The following is a 21027-nucleotide window of genomic DNA, read 5'->3' as shown; positions in this document are numbered from 1 at the left end:
CTCCTAAGTTGCAGCGCTGTAACTCCCTCACCAGCGCTGCAACTTTCTGATGTAGACAAGCCCTCAGATACAGCAGACAAGGCTCTGTAGCAGCAAGGGGGCGAGGGAGGGGGAGACAAAGGAGGGCGTGAGAAGAGAAGGCTGCAGCCCCACAGAAGAGGGAGGGGAAACGGGGGATTGTCAGCAGCAAGAAAAGTTCCTGATGCTGCCATCTTGGAAAAAGGCGGAAGTGTCTTAATCTGCTTCTCGCCTGAACCCGCGGCCATCTTGGAAAGAGGCGGAAGTGTCTTAATCTGCTTCTCGCCTGAACCCGCGGCCATCTTGGAAAAAGGCGGAAGTGAGCTGCCCTTCCGAGCCCCCATCCGGCGGTCATATTGGAAGCGGGCGGAAGTGAACGGCTATTTATCGCCTTCCCTTTCCCCCAGCCCAGGAGAGCGCAATTGGCCTTGATCCGGCAGGGGGAGGAAGGGGACGGGCTCAGAGGCAGGACTACAAATCCCATGGTGCACCGCGGCGCCCGGCAGACGTGGACTGTACGGAAGCCGGGTGGAGAGGTCGCATGCGCGGGGCGGGGCTCAGCACCGGAGCAGCGGTAGGTGCGGGTGGGGCTGCGGGGCGCTCGGGAGGTGGGGAAGGACCATGTGCCCCCCCCCCGCTCTAACCCCCCTCCCCCCGCAGGCGGACCGGACCGGATCCTCATGGCGGACCTGATCCAGAAGAAGCTGCAGGGCGAGCTGGAGAAATACCAGCAGCTGCAGAAAGGTACCGCCCGCCCCATAGCCGGCCGCGGCCCCCTCCCCCCCCGCCCCCTAACCACCCTCGGCCCCTTCCCGCCGCCCCATCATCTCCCTCCCCCCGCGCCCCATAGCCGGCCTCAGCCCCCTCCCCCCCGCCCCCTAACCACCCTCGGCCCCTTCCCGCCGCCCCATCATCTCCCTCCCCCCGCGCCCCATAGCCGGCCTCAGCCCCCTCCCCCCGCCCCCTAACCACCCTCGGCCCCTTCCCGCCGCCCCATCATCTCCCTCCCCCCCCCCCACTCCATAGCCGGCCGCGGCCCCCTCCCGCCGCCCCATCATCTCCCTCCCCCCCCCCGCCCCATAGCCGGCCGCGGCCCCCTCCCGCCGCCCCATCATCTCCCTCCCCCCCCCCCGCCCCATAACCGGCCTCGGCCCCCTCCCGCCGCCCCATCATCTCCCTCCCCCCGCGCCCCATAGCCGGCCGCGGCCCCCTCCCGCCGCCCCATCATCTCCCTCCCCCCCCCGCCCCATAACCGGCCTCGGCCCCTTCCTCCCCCCCATCATCTCCCTGCCCCGCCATTCCCCCAGGTCCCCCCCCCCCGCCCCATAGCTGGCCTCAGCCCCTCCCCCCGCCCCATAACCGGCCTCGGCCCCCTCCCGCCGCCCCATCATCTCCCTCCCCCCCCCGCCCCATAACCGGCCTCGGCCCCTTCCTGCCCCCCATCATCTCCCTGCCCCGCCATTCCCCCAGGTCCCCCCCCGCCCCATAGCCGGCCGCGGCCCCCTCCCGCCGCCCCATCATCTCCCTCCCCCCCCCGCCCCATAACCGGCCTCGCCCCCTTCCTCCCCCCCATCATCTCCCTGCCCCCCCGCCATTCCCCCGGGTCTCCTCCCCCCCGCCCCATAACCCGCCTCTCCCCCGTCACCCCTGGCCCCGCCCCGCCCCCTTCCTCTCTCCCATCATGCCCGGCCCTGCCCCCTTCCCGCCTGCCTGTCACCATCGCCCCCTCCAGCTGCCCCATAACCCCGGCCCATTACCCGCCCCCCATCCCCCTTCGGCCCATAACCTGCCTCAACCCCCATCACCTCCCTGCCCCCGCCAACCCCTGGGCCCCCATTCCTCCATGAGCCCCCTCCCTGCATTACCTCATAACCCGTCTCTTACCCCTTCCCCACTACACGCCTCTGCCCTATCATCCCCCTCCCTCCACCCCATAACCCCCAGGACACCCCTCCCCCCTCATTGCTCCATAACCCCCAGGGCTCCTCACCGCCCCAGAGCCCTAAGCGTCCACGCCATAACCCCGGGCCTCTCCTTTCCCCATCACCTCCCCACTAATTCCTGCCCTTAACCCACTGCCACCTTGGGCCCTGCCCCAGTGCCTGCCCCTAACCCCCTGTGCCTGATAGTCCCCCAACCCCAATAACTTGCTTGTGTCCTATAGCCTACTGTGCCCTATAATCCATCCCTGCTCCTCCTCCCCATAACTCTCCCTGCCCCCTTCCACCCTCTGAGGTTCCTGTTGCCCCCCCCCCCCGACAAACTACCCACAGTTCCTCAGATTCTCTCCCCACCTTCATTGCACCCTCCACATTCCCTCCCGCCACATCCCTGAACCCCACCTCTGCCCTCTTCCCCCAGTTACTCCTAATGTGAATACACAGGCTGGCTTGGCAGACTGAGGTCTCTGATTCCAGTGGGGAGAGTAACCCTGCCCTGGGGTCTCCCTGCCACCTGAGTTGTGGCACAGAGACCCCCAGCCTGCAGAGCCCCACTGCGGGCGGAGTGAAGCTGAGTCTGTGTCTCCCCCCCCCCCATCTCCTCCTGCAGAGTCAGGGGTTATTCACCTGTGCTGCACTATAAGAGATGACAGGTTGATTTCTGGGCAGCTGTGATGTGGGCAGGGGTCCTGGCTGCTCCCTAGGGGGCTGCAGCCCTGCAGCTCATGGGGTCCCCTCTGTGTGTGCCCCTCAGATCTCAGCAAGTCCATGGCGGCGCGGCAGAAACTGGAGGCACAGTTGACTGAGAACAACATTGTCAAGGAGGTGAGTTCCCCACCCCCAATTCTGTACTCTCTCCCACCCCCCCCCTCAGCTGCCCCTCACCTCCCCTTGTTCTGCTCCCTCACAGGAGCTGGGGCTGCTGGATGCGACCAACACCGTCTACAAGCTGATTGGCCCGGTGTTGGTGAAACAGGACATGGACGAGGCTAAAGCCACTGTCAGCAAGCGGCTGGACTATATTGCTGGGGAGATGTACGTGTGGAGGGGGAGAAGGGGGTTTCCTGTGTGGTGGGCTGGCTCCCTGCTCCTCCAGCCCCCAGGCAGGGGCACTGGCTGGCTCACAGGATGGGCCCTTCCCCTCTAGGGGGCACTGGTTAAGATCCACTCCCAGGCAGCCCTGGCTCGCTCATGGGGTGGGGAATGGGCATTTCCTCAATCCAGCCCCATGGTGGGCAGGGGCCTGAGCTCTGGGGCCTCTTGTTTTTGGGGCTGGGAGGAGGGTTCTAGGCCCAGCTCACTCTCCCTTCTCCCCCTACAGCAAGCGCTACGAGCTGCAGATGCAGGAGTCTGAGAAGAAGGCAGAACAGCAGCGGGAGGTGCTGGCCCGGCTGCAGCAGGAGTATCAGCGATCCCAGGGCAAGGGGGCGGCCAAGGCATGAGACAATGCTTGTGGGGGGCTGTATTTAAGTGTTTCACTGTTTGAAATAAAGATGTGATGCACAAACTGATGGTACCTGGCCCTCTGTGCTCCCTCCCCTCCCCTCGGTACCCACTCACCGGCCCTGGGCCCCTGCTGTTTACCAGCTCTGGCTGCCAGCTGGGCTTGTCTCTGTGCCCCTGGCTGCCTCCTGGCAGGGCAGGGCACGCTGAGCTTTGTCCCCTCTGCTTTCTTTGGCTGGGCCCTGCACGGCTCGCTCCCCCCCAGGCACAGCTCTCTGCCAGCTGCTTCTAGTGTCTTTATTGCATTAGTGTTACAGCGAAGAGGGCTAGGGCCACAAGCCCCCCTATACAGTGATGGGGGGTATCAGCTGCCCCTGCAGGGCTTGGATCACACAGTCCTTCCCCCTACACCTCCAGTCGGGACAAGTCCCTAAGAAGCTGCCATCTCTGCACCAGTGGGGCACCCCATATCCCCCCCATGTCTAGCAGGACGTTACCACGCTGGCCTCCCCACGGAGTCCTTGTGGCAGGGGTGAGACCATGCTATGGGGGGTCACTGCCCCTGCCCCCCATGGGGGCTGTACCTCCTGGGTGGACAGGAAGTAGGTCCTGACCTCTGGGGGAGGAGCTGTCAGGACATCACCCATTTCAAGGCACTTAGGTCATGGCCCTGAGGCTGCTGGGCAGGCTGCCCCCTGGACAGTCCTGGGGCAGACCAGACCCTGATGCCAGGAGACATGAAGGCAGCCCCAGGCCAAGTAGACAGCCCTAGGCAGCTCCAATTCCCTTCCTCAAAGCCTGGGAGGGTGCAGGTCACTTCCTTTCCTCCAGGCCCAGGAAGCCCCAGGGCGGTTTTGGGGTTCGCCGTCAGAAGAGGGCCCTGGCAAGCTTGCGGCCGGTGGCCTTGATCTTGGGGAAGGTGGCGCTGAGCTCAGCCCTACGGGGCACGGCACTGGGGGGCAGGGGAGGCTCCCTGGCGCTCTTGGGACGCAGCACAAAGTCCAAGCTGGAGCCATTCATGGCATAGAAGACATTGGCTGTAGGCGGGAAGGTCAGCTCTGCAGGGGAAGAGACAGGGTGTGAGGGGGGGGTAGGGAATAGGGTCCCCCCACCCACTCATGGGACCCAGCTCCCTAGGGAGACCCCATTGCTGTGGGTGCTCCCTGCTCCCCCAATCCCTACCCCAGGGACACCAATTCCCCCTGCCCCCCTCACCTTTCCCCTCAGGCAGCAGCTGGACCAGCTCGAATTGGGGGGCAACCCCCGGCTCCTGGCCGTGCTTCTCCAGCACCTTGGCGATGACAGACAGGGTCTTGTCCTGGCTGGTCACCTACAGCAACACAACTCCCACTGTGCACAACAGAGCCAGCCCAGGCACCCCAGAGAGCACCACCACGTACAGGGAAGTGATCACCCCACAGAGATAACAAGCACACCCACAAAGACATGCCCCCCACACATACAACATGCAAAGCTGGGAGAACGCAGCAAATCCCACCAGACATCCCAGAAAGCCTCATGCCCACCCAGTCAACACCCCCCGCCAACAATGCACGCACACACGTAGGGCTAACCTGTTCATACCAGACACACACAATGGGGCAGCCCCTCCCCACAGGGAGAGACACTGAGTCAGGGGACCAGCTGCCCCCTCCCCATAGCAGCTGTTGGATTGGGGTCACCTTGGGGAAACAGGAGGTTCCTAGGCTAAACTAATAGCCTGGCCCACCCCCAACACACTGACTGCAGCAGAAAGTGTCACAGCAAGACAGACAGGGCAGGGTTGAGAACCCAGGAGTCCTGGCTCCCAGCTGCCCCTGCTCTAACTCACCAGCCCCTACTCCCCCCGAGCTGGGATAGAACCCAGGAGTCCTGACTCCCAGCTGCCCACTCCCCCTCCCAGAGATAGGAGAGAACCTAGGCCTCCTGGCTCCCAGCCCCCCCCCCCCCGAGACAGGACCCAGGCATCCAGGTGCTCACCAGGATGCTTTTATAGAGGCTGCCGTTGTGCAGGGCCATGCGGGCGCGGATGATGCAGCAGTCAGAGGAGGGGGTCCCAGGCTCCGGGTTGGGAGGGGCAGGGAAAGCAGAGCCGCATGAAGCCGAGCGCCGGTGCCCCCGGGGAAAGTCCCCCCCGGTGGGGGTGGGGGGCGAGAGGCCCCCGGCCGAGGAACCCACGTCCTCAGGAGCTGTGTCCAGCGCGGAGACTGACGGCCACTTCATGTGCTGCGGGGACGCAGATGGGGTGACGGGGGTGGCGAAGGGCACAGTGCTGGGATTGAGGGAGGGGGAGGAATGGGACAAGGGGCAGAGGACCGACGGGGAAAGGGGGGTGGGGTGGGGGAGGAATGGGACAGGGGATGGGGGTGCAGGACTGGGGGGAGAGAGAGATCAGGCAGGGGGCTGGGGGCAGGAAGCGGTGGTGGTGGGGGTCTCTCACCTGCGCCAGGCGAGACAGCAGCTGCGTGGGGCCACGGGGAGGCGGCAGCAGGTCAGGGCTGCAGCCAGAGGGCCCCTCATGGGAGCTGGGCCCCTCCCAGGAGACCAGGGGGTTCCCCACGGAGCTCAGCAGCCTGAGACATAGGGGAGGTAACAGATGGAGCAAGGGGGGGCTGCTACCTCAGCCTCACCAGCCTCCAGCCCCCTTCCCTATCCCTCCAGCCCCTCAATGTCCCAGAGCCCCCCTCCCTCAATCACTGCTCAGCCTTGCCCCCCGCCCATGCTCACTCTGTGCAGTGGGTGATGACCAGGGTGGGCTTCAGGAGCTGCTGGGGGGTTGGGGCCTCCCCAGGGGGTTCAATCTCACAGGAAAGACTGTGACTGTGGGAAGAGGGGAATTAGAACTGCATAATACACACAACCCCCCCAAACTTCCACACAGACACCCACATGCACCACCACAACCCCCCAAACTCCTCTACACACACATACCCCTCCTACATGCAACACTCCTTACACAAACTCCCATATACATGCAACACCACAACCCCCAAAACCCTACACAACCTCCCACAAACTCCCACCGACCCAAAACCCTACACAACCCCCACACCATACAACCCTACATGCAGCAACCCACTTCACGCAGCTCCTACAAGCACCATACCCCCACCCACCACCACCAGCCACAGGGGCGCTCCTCCCTCCCGCTACCTTTGTGCCTCAGAGAGGGGGGGCAGCGCCCGCAGCCAGCACTGAAACGGGGGGCTGGGCTGGACACTGTAGTTGCGACACACGGACTGCAGGAGACGCAGCTGGGCCAGCACCTCGAACTCCTGGGGGGGAGAGTGGGGCAGTTACATGGTGGGGGTCACTGCCAACAGCAGGGCAGAGAGCGGGGCAGAGAGTATGACAGGACAGCAGGGCAGAGAGCGGGGGGGGCTATACTGCGGGGCGGAAGGGGGGGCCGAGCCTGTAACCAGCGGGGGAGGGAACCGCACAGAGAGCCCAGGGGGCTGTATGAGGTGGGGGGCAGAGAGCGATACAGGGGGGCTGTACTGGGGGGGGCAGAGAGCGACAGAGGAGGGCTGTACCGGGAGGGAGCAACAGAGGGGGGCTGTACCGGGGTGGGGGGAGGAAGAGGGACAGAGGGGAGCCCCAAGCCAGACATGGAGGGAGCCCAGTGGCCCTGGCACAGCCTGGTACCTTGCGCCGCTTCTCGAAGTTGATGTATCCGTTCTGCCAGAGAAACGAGACATGCCATGAGCCCCACAACCGACCCACACGTGTGCCAGGCCCCCCCATCACTCCCCAACCCCCCACTGCTCCCCTCCCCCTGCTGTCCAGCCCCTCACTGCCTGGTCCATTGCTCCCCTGCTGCTTCCTTGCCTGGCCCCCCAGTTCCCCCATTGCTCCCCTGCCCCCACTGCCCAGCCCCCTCATAACCGCCCACTGCTCTCCTAACCCCTGCTGTCTCCTTACCTGGCCCCTCCATGGCACACATGCCCCCCTGGCCCCACTCCGTGGCTGGCCCCATCCCGCCTCATACCTAACCCTAACCCAGCCCCTCACCCCTACTCCCCGCCTCCTGGTCTTACCTCCAGCTCGTCCTTCATGGCCGTGTCCAGCATCACCAGGTCTCGCAGGAAGGTGCCCAGGTACGGAACCACGCCCTGGGGGGAGCAAGGGTCAGAGAACGGGCAGTCAACCCTCCCGCCCAGCCCCCCCATTTCCCCACTGTGCCCCGTCCCCACCCACCTCGCTGTGCACCCTCCGGCCCTGCACAAACCACCCCGCCAACCCCTGCACCCCACCTAGCCCCTCCCATGCCCACCATGCACCCTTCAGCCCCCCACAGCCCCTCCATCCCACAGCACTCCACCTAGCCCCCCCAGGCCCACCATGCACCTTCTAGCCCCCCACAAACCCCCCTGCCCCACAGCACATGCCTAGCCCCCCCCACGCCTGCAATGCACCCTCCAGCCCCCCACAACCCCCCACCAATCTCTCCACCCCACAGCACCCCGCCTAGCCCCTCACACCCACCGTGCACCCTCCAGCCCCCCACAATCCGCCTGCTACACAGCACCCCACCTAGTCCTCCCACGCCTGCCGTGAACCCTCCAGCCTTTGTTATATTGTATGTGTCTTACTGTTGAGCCTATGTGAGTTTTACTGTTTTGCATGAATGTGTGCCTCAGTTTCCCTGTGTGCTGCACCAATACCTGGGTGGTGGGAACAGGGGTGTGTGATTTTTGGGGCAGGTGATGCTGTTCCAGCTGCCTGCACATGTGCTATGGCCAGTGCCCTTTGTAACCTGAGAACCGGAGCTGTGTTAGTCCGTAGCTGTAAAGAACGACAGAGCCTGTGGCACCTTACAGACTCACAGACGTGCTTATGCTCCAATGCGTCTATAAGGTGCCACAGGACTGTGTCGCTCTTGGCAACCAGGTGAGTCTTGGCCTGGGAAGCGAGACAAAGATGTGGAGAAGCAGCAATGGGGGTGTCTGCGGTGGGGTCACTGGAAGCTGGCAGTCTGCTTGGGGGGACTGGAAGAGGGGGAGTCCAGGCCGCCTGGCCCAGGACTCCCCAAGATGGACTTGGCTGAAAGTCACTGATTTCTGTGCTAACAAGCTCTGTTCTATGCCGTGTTCCTGTCAACTAATAAACCTCTTTTACCTGCTGGCTGATAGTCACATCCAACTGCAGAGTTGGGCTGCAGGGCTCTCTGGCTCCCCCAGGACCCCGCCCGGGCGGACTCACTGCGGGAAGTGCACGGAGGGGCAGAGGATGCTGAATGCTCCAAGGAGAGACTCAGGAGGTGAAGCCGTGTGAGCTTCTTGCCCTGGGAACAGTCTGCTCCAAGGGAGAGGAGGCTCCCCAGAGTCCTGCCTGGCTTGGTGGGGAGCAGTTCCAGAGCATCGCCTGGGGACCCTGTGACACCCGCCTACCCATCCCACACCCACCATGCACCCTCCAGCACCCACATAGCCCCACACAAAGCACACTGCCAATCCCCTCGCCCCACAGCCCCCTGCCTGGCCTCCACCCACCCCAGTGTACCCCCTTCAGCCCCCCATATACCCCCACACAAACCATACCTCCAACCCAAGCTACTGGGCCCCCCACATATTCCCCACCCTATTGTGCCTCTGCCCAGCCCCCCATATACCCCAACCAGGGCTGCCCAAGCCCACCACACCTCAGTATCCCCCCCACCTCTGCCTTCCTGGGCCCTGAAGGGGGAGAACAGGGATGGGGCAGCCCCTCCTATCCTTTGCCCCTCCCTCCCCCACTCACCACTGGGCGCTGCTCCTGGGGTCTCCGCAGCTGCCGGCGTGGGGCAGGGTCGGTGCCAGACGGTTTGGAGGTGCCCTCCTGGGGGGCAGAGGAATGAGAGAGGGGCACAGGGTGCGAGTGTGAGGAGGAACAATGAGACATGGGAAGGTGTCGGGGATGAGGGCGGATACAGGAGATGTGGTGAGGCACAGGGGTTGGGCCAGTTGGGTAGGGAAGGGGCAGAGGGAGGGAGTAGGGGGCAGGATGGGAAAGGAGGACATTAGGAGGCCATGGTGAGGAGGTGGGTAGGAAGCAGTATGGGGGGCAGGGAACCAGGGGGCAGGATGGGGGCACAGGAGCCGGGAGGCCGGATGGGGGGCAGGGAGATAGGGGGCAGGATAGGGAACAGGAGCTTGGGAGCCGAGGGGGCAGAATTGGGGGGCACAGGAGCCGGGGGGCCGGATGGGGAGTGCACAGGAGCCAGGGTGGCTGGGGGGAAGGTGTGGGGCAGGATGGGGGCACAGGAGCTGGGGGGCCCGGGGAGAAGGTGTGGGGCCAGATGGGGGTGGGGTACAGGAGTCGGGAGGCAGGAGGCCCCTCACCTGGAACAGCAGCTGCCGACTCAGGCTGTAGTTATCCTGTTCAGAACAGATGGTGCTGAGCTCCTCGTAGCTGCGCAGCGCATCCCTGGCGGGAGGATTGGGGGGGGGGGTGAGTGACCCCTGAGACATTGCCCTCCCGATGGCCTCCCACCATCCCAACCACCCAGCTCCACACACACACACCGGCCCAGCCCCACCTGGCAGTCTCGTCCCAGGTCCGTTTGAGCCGGTGCACGGGGCTCGACTGCAGGGCAGAGATGATGGCGCAGAGAGACGAGAAATTCCTCAGGGCGCGGCACTCCTGGGGGCACAGCGGTCAGGGTCATGGGGGGCCAGCTGCAGGGCAGGGGCTGGGCTGACTCAGGGGTGAGGGGTCAGGGAGGCCTGGCTGGTACTGGGGGCAGAGCTGAGATCAGACGTTGCTCTCACTTCCACTGTGTGAATCCTTTTCCCATGAGCCAGGGGCCCATTGCTGGGGGGGAGGGTGGGCAGGGATGGCCCAGGCTGTGGGGCCAGGGGCCAGACACAGTGCGGTGACTCTGACCCCAGAGCACTGAGCTCCAGCCCCACACTCACCTCGGCCACGTGGATCCATTTCTCCAGGATGCAGGCCCGGTGCTGGGGGCCAGGGATGCGGTTAGGGTTTGGGGGCCCGACGCAGTGTGACGACCCCGACCCCAGAGGGTTGAGCTCCAGCCCCACACTCACCTCAGCCACGTGGATCCATTTCTCCAGGATGAAGGCCCGGTGCTGGGGGCCAGGGACGCGGTTGGGGTTTGGGGGCCTGACGCAGTGTGACGACTCCGACCCCAGAGGGTTGAGCTCCAGCCCCACACTCACCTCAGCCACGTGGATCCATTTCTCCAGGATGAAGGCCCGGTGCTGGGGGCCAGGGACGCGGTTGGGGTTTGGGGGCCTGACGCAGTGTGACGACCCCGACCCCAGAGGGTTGAGCTCCGGCCTCACACTCACCTCAGCCACGTGGATCCATTTCTCCAGGATCCGGGCCCGCTGCTGGGGGCGCAGCCCCGGCCTCGCCAGGCAGGAGCGGATCACAGCCCCAGCCAGGCGGTTGAACTGGTGCACAGTGGCACGGACGCTGGGGCAATCCCGCTCCCGCCCCTTCTTGTCCCGCTGAGACCAGAGTGAGCCCAGGCACTGGTAGGGCACGACCCGCAGGAACAGCGCCTGTGGGGAGGGGCAGGGGTTAATGGGAGGCTGCACCCCAACCCCTCCCACCTACTGCCTCTGGGAACAGCACCTGAGGGGGCAGGATTAATGGGGGGCTGCACCCTGACCCCCACCCACTGCTAGGGGTGTCCCTTACCCCTCACCCACAGGAACATCTCCTGGGGTGTCCTGAACCCCCACACCCTGTAACCTAAACACTGAGTTTGTCTGCCGGGGGCTAAGATACAGGATGTGGACTTGAGCCTGAATACGATCTTAGCGGGAGCGGGAAAAAATCCATTGATTATCCTTCATGTGGGAACGAACGACACGGCTAGTTACTCACTGGACTGTATCAAGGAGGACTATGTCAGACTGGGGAAGAGGCTTAAAGACATCGAGGCTCAGGTGATCTTCAGTGGGATTCTGCCGGTTCCTAGAGCGGGGCGACGAAGGAGTGACAAGATTATGACGATCAACAGATGGCTCAGGGAGTGGTGTTATAAGGAGGGCTTTGGGATGTACGGTCACTGGGACGCATTTACGGATAGACAACTGTTTGCTCAGGATGGACTTCATCTCAGCAAGGAGGGAAATAGAATTCTAGGATGGAGGCTCGCCGACCTCATCAAGAGGGCTTTAAACTAGAAAGTTGGGGGAGATGGTTGGGAAATGTTCGGGAGATCTCCACGCCAGAACATAACCTGGAGAGGGAAGTAAACAAAGTGAGCGGGGATACCCTTGCGGCCCCAAGATTTGATCCAAGGAGGAATAGTGGAGTAGAAACCAGAGTAACGGGTGATGCTGGTGGTAGAAAGTTTGTGCACGACGGGGGAAAGAATGTCACTGACGCCAAACGCCGAAAATTAAAAGGTTTGTACACTAATGCGAGGAGCCTAGGTAACAAGATGGAGGAACTGGAGTTACTCGTGCAGGAAGTGAAGCCAGATATTATAGGGATTACCGAAACCTGGTGGAATAGTACTCATGACTGGAGCACGGGTATTGAAGGCTATGTGCTGTTCAGAAAAGACAGGAAGAAAGGCAAAGGTGGGGGAGTAGCCTTGTACATCAATGATGAAATTAAATGTAGCGAAATAAGATGCGATGGAATGGATAAGACAGAGTCCGTCTGGGCAAAAAATCACGCTGGGTAAAAAAGCAACTAGAGCTTCCCCTGAGATAGTGCTTGGGGTGTGCTACAGACCGCCGGGATCGGATTGGGATATGGATAGAGACCTCTTTAATGTCTTTAATGAAGTAAACACAAAGGGGAAATGTGTGATTATGGGGGACTTCAACTTCCCGGATATAGACTGGAGGACGAGTACTTGCACGAATAATAGGGGTCAGATTTTTCTGGATGTGATAGCGGATGGATTTCTTCATCAAGTAGTTGAAGCACCTACAAGAGGGGATGCCATTTTAGACTTGGTGTTGGTGAGCAGTGAGGACCTCGTAGAAGAAATGGTGGTAGGGGACAACCTTGGTTCGAGTGATCATGAGCTGATTCAGTTCAAACTAGATGGAAGGATAAACAAATGTAGATCTGCGATTAGGGTTTTTGACTTCTCCAGGGCTAATTTTAAAGAGTTAAGGAAATTAGTTAGGGAAGTGGACTGGATGGAGGAATTAGTGGATTTAAATGTGGAGGAGGCCTGGAATTACTTTAAGTCACAGCTGCGGAGACTGTCGGAAGCCTGCATCCCGAGAAAGGGGAAAAGAACCACGGGCAGGAGTTGTAGGCCAAACTGGATGAGCAAGCAACTCAGAGAGGGGATTAGACAAAAGCAGAAAGCTTACAGGGAGTGGAAGGAAGGCAGGATCAGTAAAGAAAGCTACCTTGCTGAGGTCAGAACATGTAGGGATAAAGTGAGGAAGGCTAAAAGCCACATTGAACTGGAACTTGCAAAGGGAATCAAAACCAACAGTAAAATGTTCTACAGCCACATAAATAAGAAGAAAACAAAGAAAGAAGAAGTGGGGCCGCTATACACTGAGGATGGAATGGAGGTTAAGGATAACCTAGGCATGGCCCAACATCTAAACAAGTACTTTGCCTCGGTTTTTAATAAGACTAGTGAGGAACCTTGCAATGATGGAGGGATGATAAACGGGAATATGGATATGGAAGTGGATATTACTGCAACTGAGGTAGAGGCCGTACTTGAACAGCTCGATGGGACGAAGTCGGAGGGCCCGGACAATCTCCACCCGAGGATATTAAAGGAACTGGCGCGTGAAATTGCGAGCCCGTTAGCGAGAATTTTTAAGCAATCGATAAACTCGGGGGTTGTGCCGTATGACTGGAGGATTGCTAATGTAGTTCCTATTTTTAAGAAAGGGAATAAGAGTGATCCGGGTAATTATAGGCCTGTTAGCTTGACGTCTGTAGTATGTAAGGTCTTCGAAAAAATTTTAAGGGAGAAAGTAGTTAAGGACATAGAGGTCAATGGGAATTGTGACGAATTGCAACACGGATTTACTAAAGGTAGATCGTGCCAAACCAATCTGATCTCCTTCTTTGAGAAGGTGACGGATTACTTAGATAAAGGAAATGCGGTAGATATAATTTACCTAGATTTCAGTAAGGCGTTCGACACGGTTCCACACACGGAGCTGTTAGTTAAATTGGAAAAGCTGGGAGTGAATATGAAAGTTGTAAGGTGGATAAGGAACTGGTTAAAGGGGAGACTTCAGAGGGTCGTATTGAAAGGTGAACTGTCGGACTGGAAGGAGGTCACCAGTGGAGTCCCTCAAGGATCGGTTTTGGGACCGATCTTATTTAACCTTTTTATTACTGACCTTGGCACAAAGAGCGGGAATGTGCTAATAAAGTTTGCGGATGACACGAAGCTGGGGGGTATTGCTAACACGGAGAAGGACAGGGATACTATTCAGGAAGATCTGAACCACCTTGTAAACTGGAGTAATAGAAATAGGATGAAATACAATAGTGAAAAGTGCAAGGTCATGCATTTAGGAATTAATAATAAGAATTTTGGATATACGTTGGGGGCGCATCAGTTGGAAGCGACGGAGGAAGAGTAGGACCTTGGGGTACTGGTTGATAGCAGGATGACTATGAGTCGCCAATGTGATACGGCTGTTAAAAAAGCAAATGCGATTTTGGGATGCATCAGGCGGGGTATTTCCTGCAAGGATAAGGATGTGTTAGTACCGTTGTATACGGCGTTGGTGAGACCCCATCTGGAATACTGTGTGCAGTTCTGGTGTCCCATGTTCAAGAAGGATGAATTCAAACTGGAACAGGTTCAGAGACGGGCTACGAGGATGATCCGAGGAATGGAAAAACTGCCTTATGAAAGGAGACTCAAAGAGCTTGGCTTGTTTAGCCTGGCCAAAAGAAGGCTGAGGGGGGATATGCTCGCCCTATATAAATATATCAAGGGGGTTAACGTTAGGGAGGGAGAGGAATTATTTAAGTTTAGTACTAATGTAGCCACGAGGACGAATGGGTATAAACTGGATATTAGGAAGTTTAGACTTGAAATTAGACGAAGGTTTCTGACCATTAGGGGAGTGAAGTTCTGGAATAGCCTACCGAGGGAAGTAGTAGGGGCAAAAGACTTTCCTGGCTTTAAGACAAAGCTTGATAAGTATATGGAGGGGATGTTATGATAGGATCGTTAATTTGGGCAATTGATCTTGAATTACCACCAGACAGGTCTGCTCAGTGGTCTGCGGGGAGATGTTGCATGCGATGGGTACTGAGTTGCTGCGGAGAATTCCTTCTTGGGTGCTAGCTGGTGACTCTTGCCCACATGCTCAGGGTTTAGCTGATCGCCATATTTGGGGTCGGGAAGGAATTTTCCTCCAGGGCGGATTGGCAGGTGCCCTGGAGGTTTTTCGCCTTCCCCTGCAGCGTGGGGCACGGGTCACTTGCTGGTGGTGTCTCTGCAGCTTGAGGTCTTCAAACCATTTTTGAGGATTTCAATAACTCGGTCCTGGGATAGGGGTTGTTATAAAATTGGATGGGTGGGGTTCTGTGGCCTGCCTTGTGCAGGAGGTCAGACTAGATGATCAGATTGGTCCCTTCTGACCTATGAGTCTATGAGTCCCCAACCCCATTACCTACCCCCACCCCCGAAATACCCTGACGAGGGGACCTATGGGGTACAGCCCCCTCCCCCGCCCCCCCCCCACTTACCGCCTCCACCAGCGTCAGCTGAGCAGCCACATGGTCGGCTTGGAAGATCAGGATGTCAAGGGGGTCAGGGTCCCCCCTGGGGGTCACACACCCCTCAGGGCCATCTTTCCCTACCCCCCATTCCTCTTCCTCCAGCTCCCCTGCAAGGGGGGGGCAGCGTTAGACCCAGCAGGGAAGAGCCTGCCCCACAGATAGACCCTTCCCCCAACCCCAGTACCCCCTTCCACCTCCCCACCCCCCAGATCTGCCCCCCACCCTTATCTGCCTGCCTCTCGGCCCCCCAACTCCTCTCCAACCAGACCCTTCCCCCATCCATCTGCCCCCCTCCCCAGTCTGCAGGCTTCCCCACCCCCATTAAATAGAATCCCTATTCTAGTCACGCCTCACCTCCATTGCTGGGCCCCCCCTGCACCCCCCGTAGGGCGAGCAGGCATCTCTCGGCCTCGGAGCCCTGCCCCAGGGCACATTGCAGGCTCCGGCCCAGTCGCTCCACCAGGCCCGGGTCCAAGGCCCCTCCGAAATCCTCGGGGTACCCATCCAGCCAGGAGCACATCACCGAGGAGAAGGCCCTGGGGGGAGATGGGGGTGAATGGGGGACACGGCCAGGGGAAGGGAGGGGGAGGCTGTGGGGGGGGTCACTCACCGCTGTAGCTCAGCTGTCTCTGGGGAGACGGGCCCCAGCTCCAGCGCCCCGACCTCCTCCAGCCTGAGGGAGAGACCGGGTCAGGGGGGCTGCCATGGCCCCTGCACTCCCATTCCCACACCAGACGGCTCCTTTCCCTATGTGCACGTCCCCTACCCCGCCACCGGGTCCCAGCCCTCCCCTCTCATCTCCCCATGGCCCCTGCACTCCTCTCCCCACACCAGCATGTCCCCTAACCCTCTGCTCTGGGTCCTAGCCCTCCCCTCTCATCGCCCCATGGGGCCTGCCTCTTCCCTTGTGTCCCCCCATTCCCTCTGCCCCCACGACCCCCCCATAATCCCTATTCTAGTCACGCCCCACTTTCCCCCAGCGTCGTGTCCCCCTTCCCCCTACTTATCCCGTGTCCTGCACCCCCTTCGCCCCCCCTACTTAACCCAGCATCCTTCCCCTACTTACACCATGTCCTGTACCCCCTCCCCTTACTTACCCCGTGTCCTGCACCCCCTCCTCCCCCCCACTTACCCCCAGCATCCTGCGCTCCCTTCTCCCCCCACCATCCTGCGCCCCCTCCACCCCGAGCACCATCACCTGTCAAGCAGCAGCCCCAGCACCGTAGGGGGGTGGGCAAACACCCGGTAGGTGACCAGGAAGGCAGGAACGTAGGTGGTGTCGCCCAGCATCTGGGCCTCCAGCAGGTGCCGAACCAGCCGGACCAGTGACCCGGCCTTCAGCGAGCGGGCCTGGCTCCCTGCCCCCACCGGGGCCTGTGGGGAGAGCGCCAGTCAGCCTGGGCCCCCTACTCCTACCCAGTGACCTGGCCTGGCTCCCCACCCCCCCCCGGGGCCTGTGGGGAGAGCGTCAGAGCCAGCCTGGACCCCCACTCTGCCACAGTGACCCGGCCTGGCTCCCTGCCCCCCCCTCCAGGGCTTGTGGGGAGAGCGTCAGAGCCAGCCTGGACCCCCCATGCTCCCCCAGTGACCCAGCCTGGCTCCCCACGTGCCTGGGGCCTGTAGGGAGAACATCAGAGCCAGCCTAGACCCCCCTCCACGTTCCCCCAGTGATTCGGCCTGGCTGCGCCCCCCCCTTAGCCTGTGGGGAGAGCGTCAGAGCCAGCCTGGACCCCTCACACCATCCCCTCTCAGTGACAGCCCCCCCCATACCGCTGGGGGCCCGGGAAGAGATGGCACCAGAGCCAACCTGCCCCCCACACTCACCCCTGGCTGGGCGCCCCCGGGCTGGCGTGTGGTCACTGTGTAGATCACTCCCTCCTCAGCCTCCTCAGTCAGGGTCACTGGGGGCTGGGGGAGAGCGGAGGATTACCCCGGGTATCACTGCTCCCCACCCCTCCATCTGCAGGAGTCTCATCCTCCCTCCCCCTACTCCAGCCGCCCCCCTGGATTTCCCCTGGCCAGCTGTATAGGAGCGGCCCCACGCCCCTACAGGAGTTGTCACAGTCCTGTCCCCCCCCCACCCCCACACACCCAGCTCACCTTGACAGGCAGACAGTACCACCGAGTCCGGGACAGCCCCCCTCCCTCCTGACTTCCTGGCCCCAGGCACGCCCCCAGGCGCAGGAAAACCTTCATCAGCACCCCCCCCCCCGACAGAGACCCCCTCCTGCTGCTTACTGGGGCGTGGCCCCCACCAGCCTCCCCCGGAACTGCCCCCTTCCCTCAGGCAGAGGGAGCACTCTGGGGGACATCCGGGTACGTGGGGGGGGACAGACAGATGGCTGTCACCACCCCCACCCCAAGGTGCGTGTGTGCTGAAGAGGTTCACTGGGTCCTGCTCAGCCCCACCTAGGGGCACGACTCTCACTGGGGTGGGGCGTCGGGGGGAGAGAATCACCCAGCTGAGCCCCCCCGCAGTCCTATGGGACAGGCCTGGGCCTGTGGACCTGGGCAGAGGAGTTTGGGGTGCATAGGGCTGGGGGGCAAGGTGGGAAAGTTATGGGACACAGCAGGGGTTCAGGGGCACAGACAGTAGGGGGGAGGGAGGGGGTGCAGCAGGACCCAGTGAACCTCTCAAACATGCAGCCCAGGGCAGCCAGCCAGCCTTCCTGCCTCCCCAGTCACACACACACCAACAAGAAACCCCCCCTACACTCCCTTGTCTGTCCCCGTCCCCTTCCCCTCCCCTGTCTGTCTGTCCCTGCTCCCCTCCCCCGTCTGTCTGTCTCTCTGTCCCCCCTCCCCTCCCCCGTCTGTCTGTCCTGTTCTCCCTACACTCCTCCCCGTCTGTCTGTCCCCATTCCCCTCCCCCGTCTGTCTCTCCTGTCCCCCCTCCCCTCGTCTGTCCGTCCCTGCTCCCCTCCCCCGTCTGTCCGTCCTGTTCTCCCTACACTCCTCCCCGTCTGTCTGTCCCTGTTTCTTCCTGTCTCCCTCCCTGTGCTTCTTCCGCCTTCTCTGTCTGCTCCAGCCCCACCCCCTCCCGCCCTGCCCCCCCCGGGCACTTCCCCAAACCTGCCAGGTTACCTGCCCTGCCCCCCCAGCGCAGGGACTGGGTGTGTCCTCGGAAGGGGGCGCTCACCTGAGCCCTATGACCCCAGGGAGCGGCAGGGCAGCTGGGGACCAAGGGGAATTTGGGACAGGAAGTGAAGGGACATCTCAGGCCCACTTGCACCCAAGCCCCACACTGCCCCTCACCACAGCACCAGCCCCCCAGCTACTCACTCCTCACAAATAGTCCACAACACAGACACCCCCCCAAACATCCCACCACTCCACACACCCCCATCCACACCACCACACCGAGTGAGCTGCATAACTACCAGCAAAGCCAACACAATCACACACAGCTCAACTACCAACGACGTGTACCCCCCATGACAATGCTTCACATGCAACTGTGTGACCCCACCATACACATCTGAGAATACACGGCTCCACAAACCCCAGAGGTGTGACTTCACAACACACACCCGACAACACACGACTACACCCCCCCCCATGTACCACATACACCAAGGGTGTGACAGTACAACATGCCCTCCCAACACACGGCTCCACAAACCCTCATGGGTGTGACCCCACCACACAACACACAGCTTCACAACCCCCCCCTTGCACCACATACTCCCACAATGGTGTGACCCCATAACACCCCCCTTCACACCTGCGTGACCCAACACCACACAGAATCTCCTCCCCCAACCACACACAAGGGCGTGACCCCACATCCCCTCTAACCCCACACACCCCGACTGCTGCCAGCAACACCCGAGCTGACCACCCCACGCCACCCCCACGGGGCTGCCACTCCTTCCCCATATCCCCCTCAGCGCACACCTGTGCCCCCCCCCGTGCCCCCCAGCCTACTCCCTGCAGCCCCTCACATGCCCCCAGCCCATCTCACCTGCGGCTGCGGGGGGTCGGGGGACCAGCTCCGGTACCCGCTCAGAGTGACCCCCTGCTCCTCCCCCAGCTCCAGCCGGGCCCCCTCCAGCAGATGGCGCAGCGAGCGGGGCAGCATGGGGGGGCCGTGGGGGGAGGGGACTTCTCAGCCCCACGGAGGAGTCATGGGCTGCCCCCGGAGAGGTCCAGGACTGAGAAAGATGGGGACGGGGACGGGGACGGAAGGACATGGGAGGGAAGTTAGAACTTCTCCAGGAGCAGGAAATATTTGGGGGGACTTGGTCCCCCTCCCTCCTGCAGCCCCCTGCACCCACTTCACCCCCAACACACCCACTGCACCCCTCCCCCACCCTACACCCCCATATTCCACACTGCCCCCAAAACATCCCTCCCTGCACCCCCATATTCTATACTGCACCCCTGCCCTGCTCCCCACCCTACAACCCCATATTCCACACTTCCCCCAACACATCCCTCCCTACACCCCCATATTCTATACTGCACCCCTGCCCTGCTCCCCACCCTACACCCCCATATTCCACACTGCCCCCAACACATCCCTCCCTACACCCCCATATTCTATACTGCACCCCTGCCCTGCTCCCCACCCAACACCCCCATATTCCACACTGCCCCCAAAACATCCCTCCCTGCACCCTCATATTCTATACTGCACCTCTGCCCTGCTCCCCACCCTACAACCCCATATTCCACACTGCCCCCAACACATCCCTCCCTACACCTCCATATTCTATACTGCACCCCTGCCCTGCTCCCCACCCTACACCCCCATATTCCACACTGCCCCCAACACATCCCTCCCTACACCCCCATATTCTATACTGCACCCCTGCCCTGCTCCCCACCCTACACCCCCATATTCCCCTAGCACACCCCATATCCTCCATTGCACCCTCTGCTCCCCCCGTGCACGCCCACCTGGGTGCCAGGCTGGGGGCGGGACGCTCTCTTCGCCCCTCGAGCACCGGCTCCCTGCTGCGCCCCGGGGCCAGGCTGAGTGCGCTGGGCGGGGCGGGGCTGGGCGGAAACCCGGAGCCGGCTTGGGAACGGAGCCAGGGGCCGGGGAGACTCAAAGCCCGGAGCTGGATAGCAGGGGCACGACGGAGTGGAGTCACGGGATGGAGAGAGAGAAATCCGGAGCTGCAGTCAGAGCGGACAGCACGGAACTGGACAGAGTCTAGGAACAGAGCCCGGGGCCAGATAGACAGAAAGCCCGGAGCTGGAGCCAAGCAGGGGCAGGAAGTGGGGGCAGGACAGAAAATCTGGAGCTGGAACCAGGGAGGGGCAGGAAGGGGGGAAGGACGGAAAGCCCGGAGCTGGAGCCAGTGGAGCGGCACAAAGCCCGGAGCTGTATCAGCCTGGAGTACCTCCAGGGAATGGTAAAGCCGCCAGGACTAAAAGGGGGTGGATGGGAGTCAGAACCGCATAGCCTGGAGCAGAGCCTACCGGGGAGATCAAAACTGGAAAGGAAGTGACATGAAATCCAGAGCAGAGCGTTAAAGCCCAGACTGGATCCGCCTGGGAACAGAGCCAAGGCCAGAGAGACCTAGAACCTGGGACAGACACGCTATGTGGCTCTGTCCCATGGCTGCGTGTTTCCCAGATCTCCATTTTGTATATTTCCCCCTCCCCTGGGATCCAGCTCCATGTTGCCAGTTCTCCACTCCTCATATTCCCCTTGGGATCCGGCTCCATGTTTCCCAGTGCTCATCTGTATATTCTTCCCCTTCCCCCCAGGATCCGGCTCCATGTTTCCCAGCGATGCAGTCTGTATATATGCTCCCCCCTCCACGTGTTTGTATATTCTCCCACTCCCCTTGGGAGCTGGATCCAACGTTTTCCACCTCGCGGGTCTCTACATTCCGCCTCACTATCCAGTTCTGTGTTTCCCATCTCTCCAGTCCATATATTCCCCCCTCCAGTGGGGTCTGGAACCTCTAGTCCCTAT

The 21027-nt window shown here is 61.2% G+C and overlaps 2 protein-coding genes across 5 annotated transcripts; one reads left to right on the top strand and one right to left on the bottom strand.

The window, feature by feature from the left end:
- The first annotated feature begins 393 nt into the window (after positions 1-393).
- Positions 394-3469, top strand: PFDN6 (prefoldin subunit 6). Its single transcript, XM_050921056.1, is given in 6 exon segments — positions 394-562; positions 564-592; positions 679-762; positions 2713-2783; positions 2869-2993; positions 3280-3469. Coding segments are annotated over 6 exon segments (492 nt in total). The 5' UTR covers positions 394-500; the 3' UTR covers positions 3401-3469.
- Positions 3470-3684: 215 nt separating this feature from the next.
- On the bottom strand, positions 3685-20533 carry RGL2 (ral guanine nucleotide dissociation stimulator like 2). Of its 4 annotated transcripts, XM_050921051.1 has the most exons (20): positions 19998-20533; positions 19060-19249; positions 16920-17003; positions 16294-16469; positions 15706-15768; positions 15450-15631; positions 15063-15202; positions 10694-10909; positions 10430-10561; positions 9919-10022; positions 9722-9806; positions 9141-9218; positions 7439-7513; positions 7047-7079; positions 6555-6676; positions 6129-6221; positions 5842-5974; positions 5382-5627; positions 4617-4731; positions 3685-4459 (listed from the first exon to the last, which is right to left on the bottom strand). In XM_050921051.1, the coding sequence occupies exons 2-20, from the start codon at positions 19174-19176 to the stop codon at positions 4269-4271; spliced, it is 2385 nt and encodes a 794-aa protein (XP_050777008.1). In that variant the 5' UTR covers positions 19177-19249; positions 19998-20533; the 3' UTR covers positions 3685-4268. The 4 variants fall into 4 exon arrangements, with proteins under 4 accessions (XP_050777008.1, XP_050777012.1, XP_050777011.1 ...); XM_050921055.1 differs by lacking the exon at positions 5382-5627; XM_050921054.1 differs by lacking the exon at positions 10430-10561.
- Between the last annotated feature and the right edge of the window lie 494 nt (positions 20534-21027).

The sequence above is a fragment of the Gopherus flavomarginatus genome, chromosome 12 (genome assembly GCF_025201925.1).
Source record: "Gopherus flavomarginatus isolate rGopFla2 chromosome 12, rGopFla2.mat.asm, whole genome shotgun sequence".
NCBI lineage: Eukaryota > Metazoa > Chordata > Testudines > Testudinidae > Gopherus > Gopherus flavomarginatus.
This window is presented reverse-complemented; position numbering and strand designations above follow the sequence as displayed.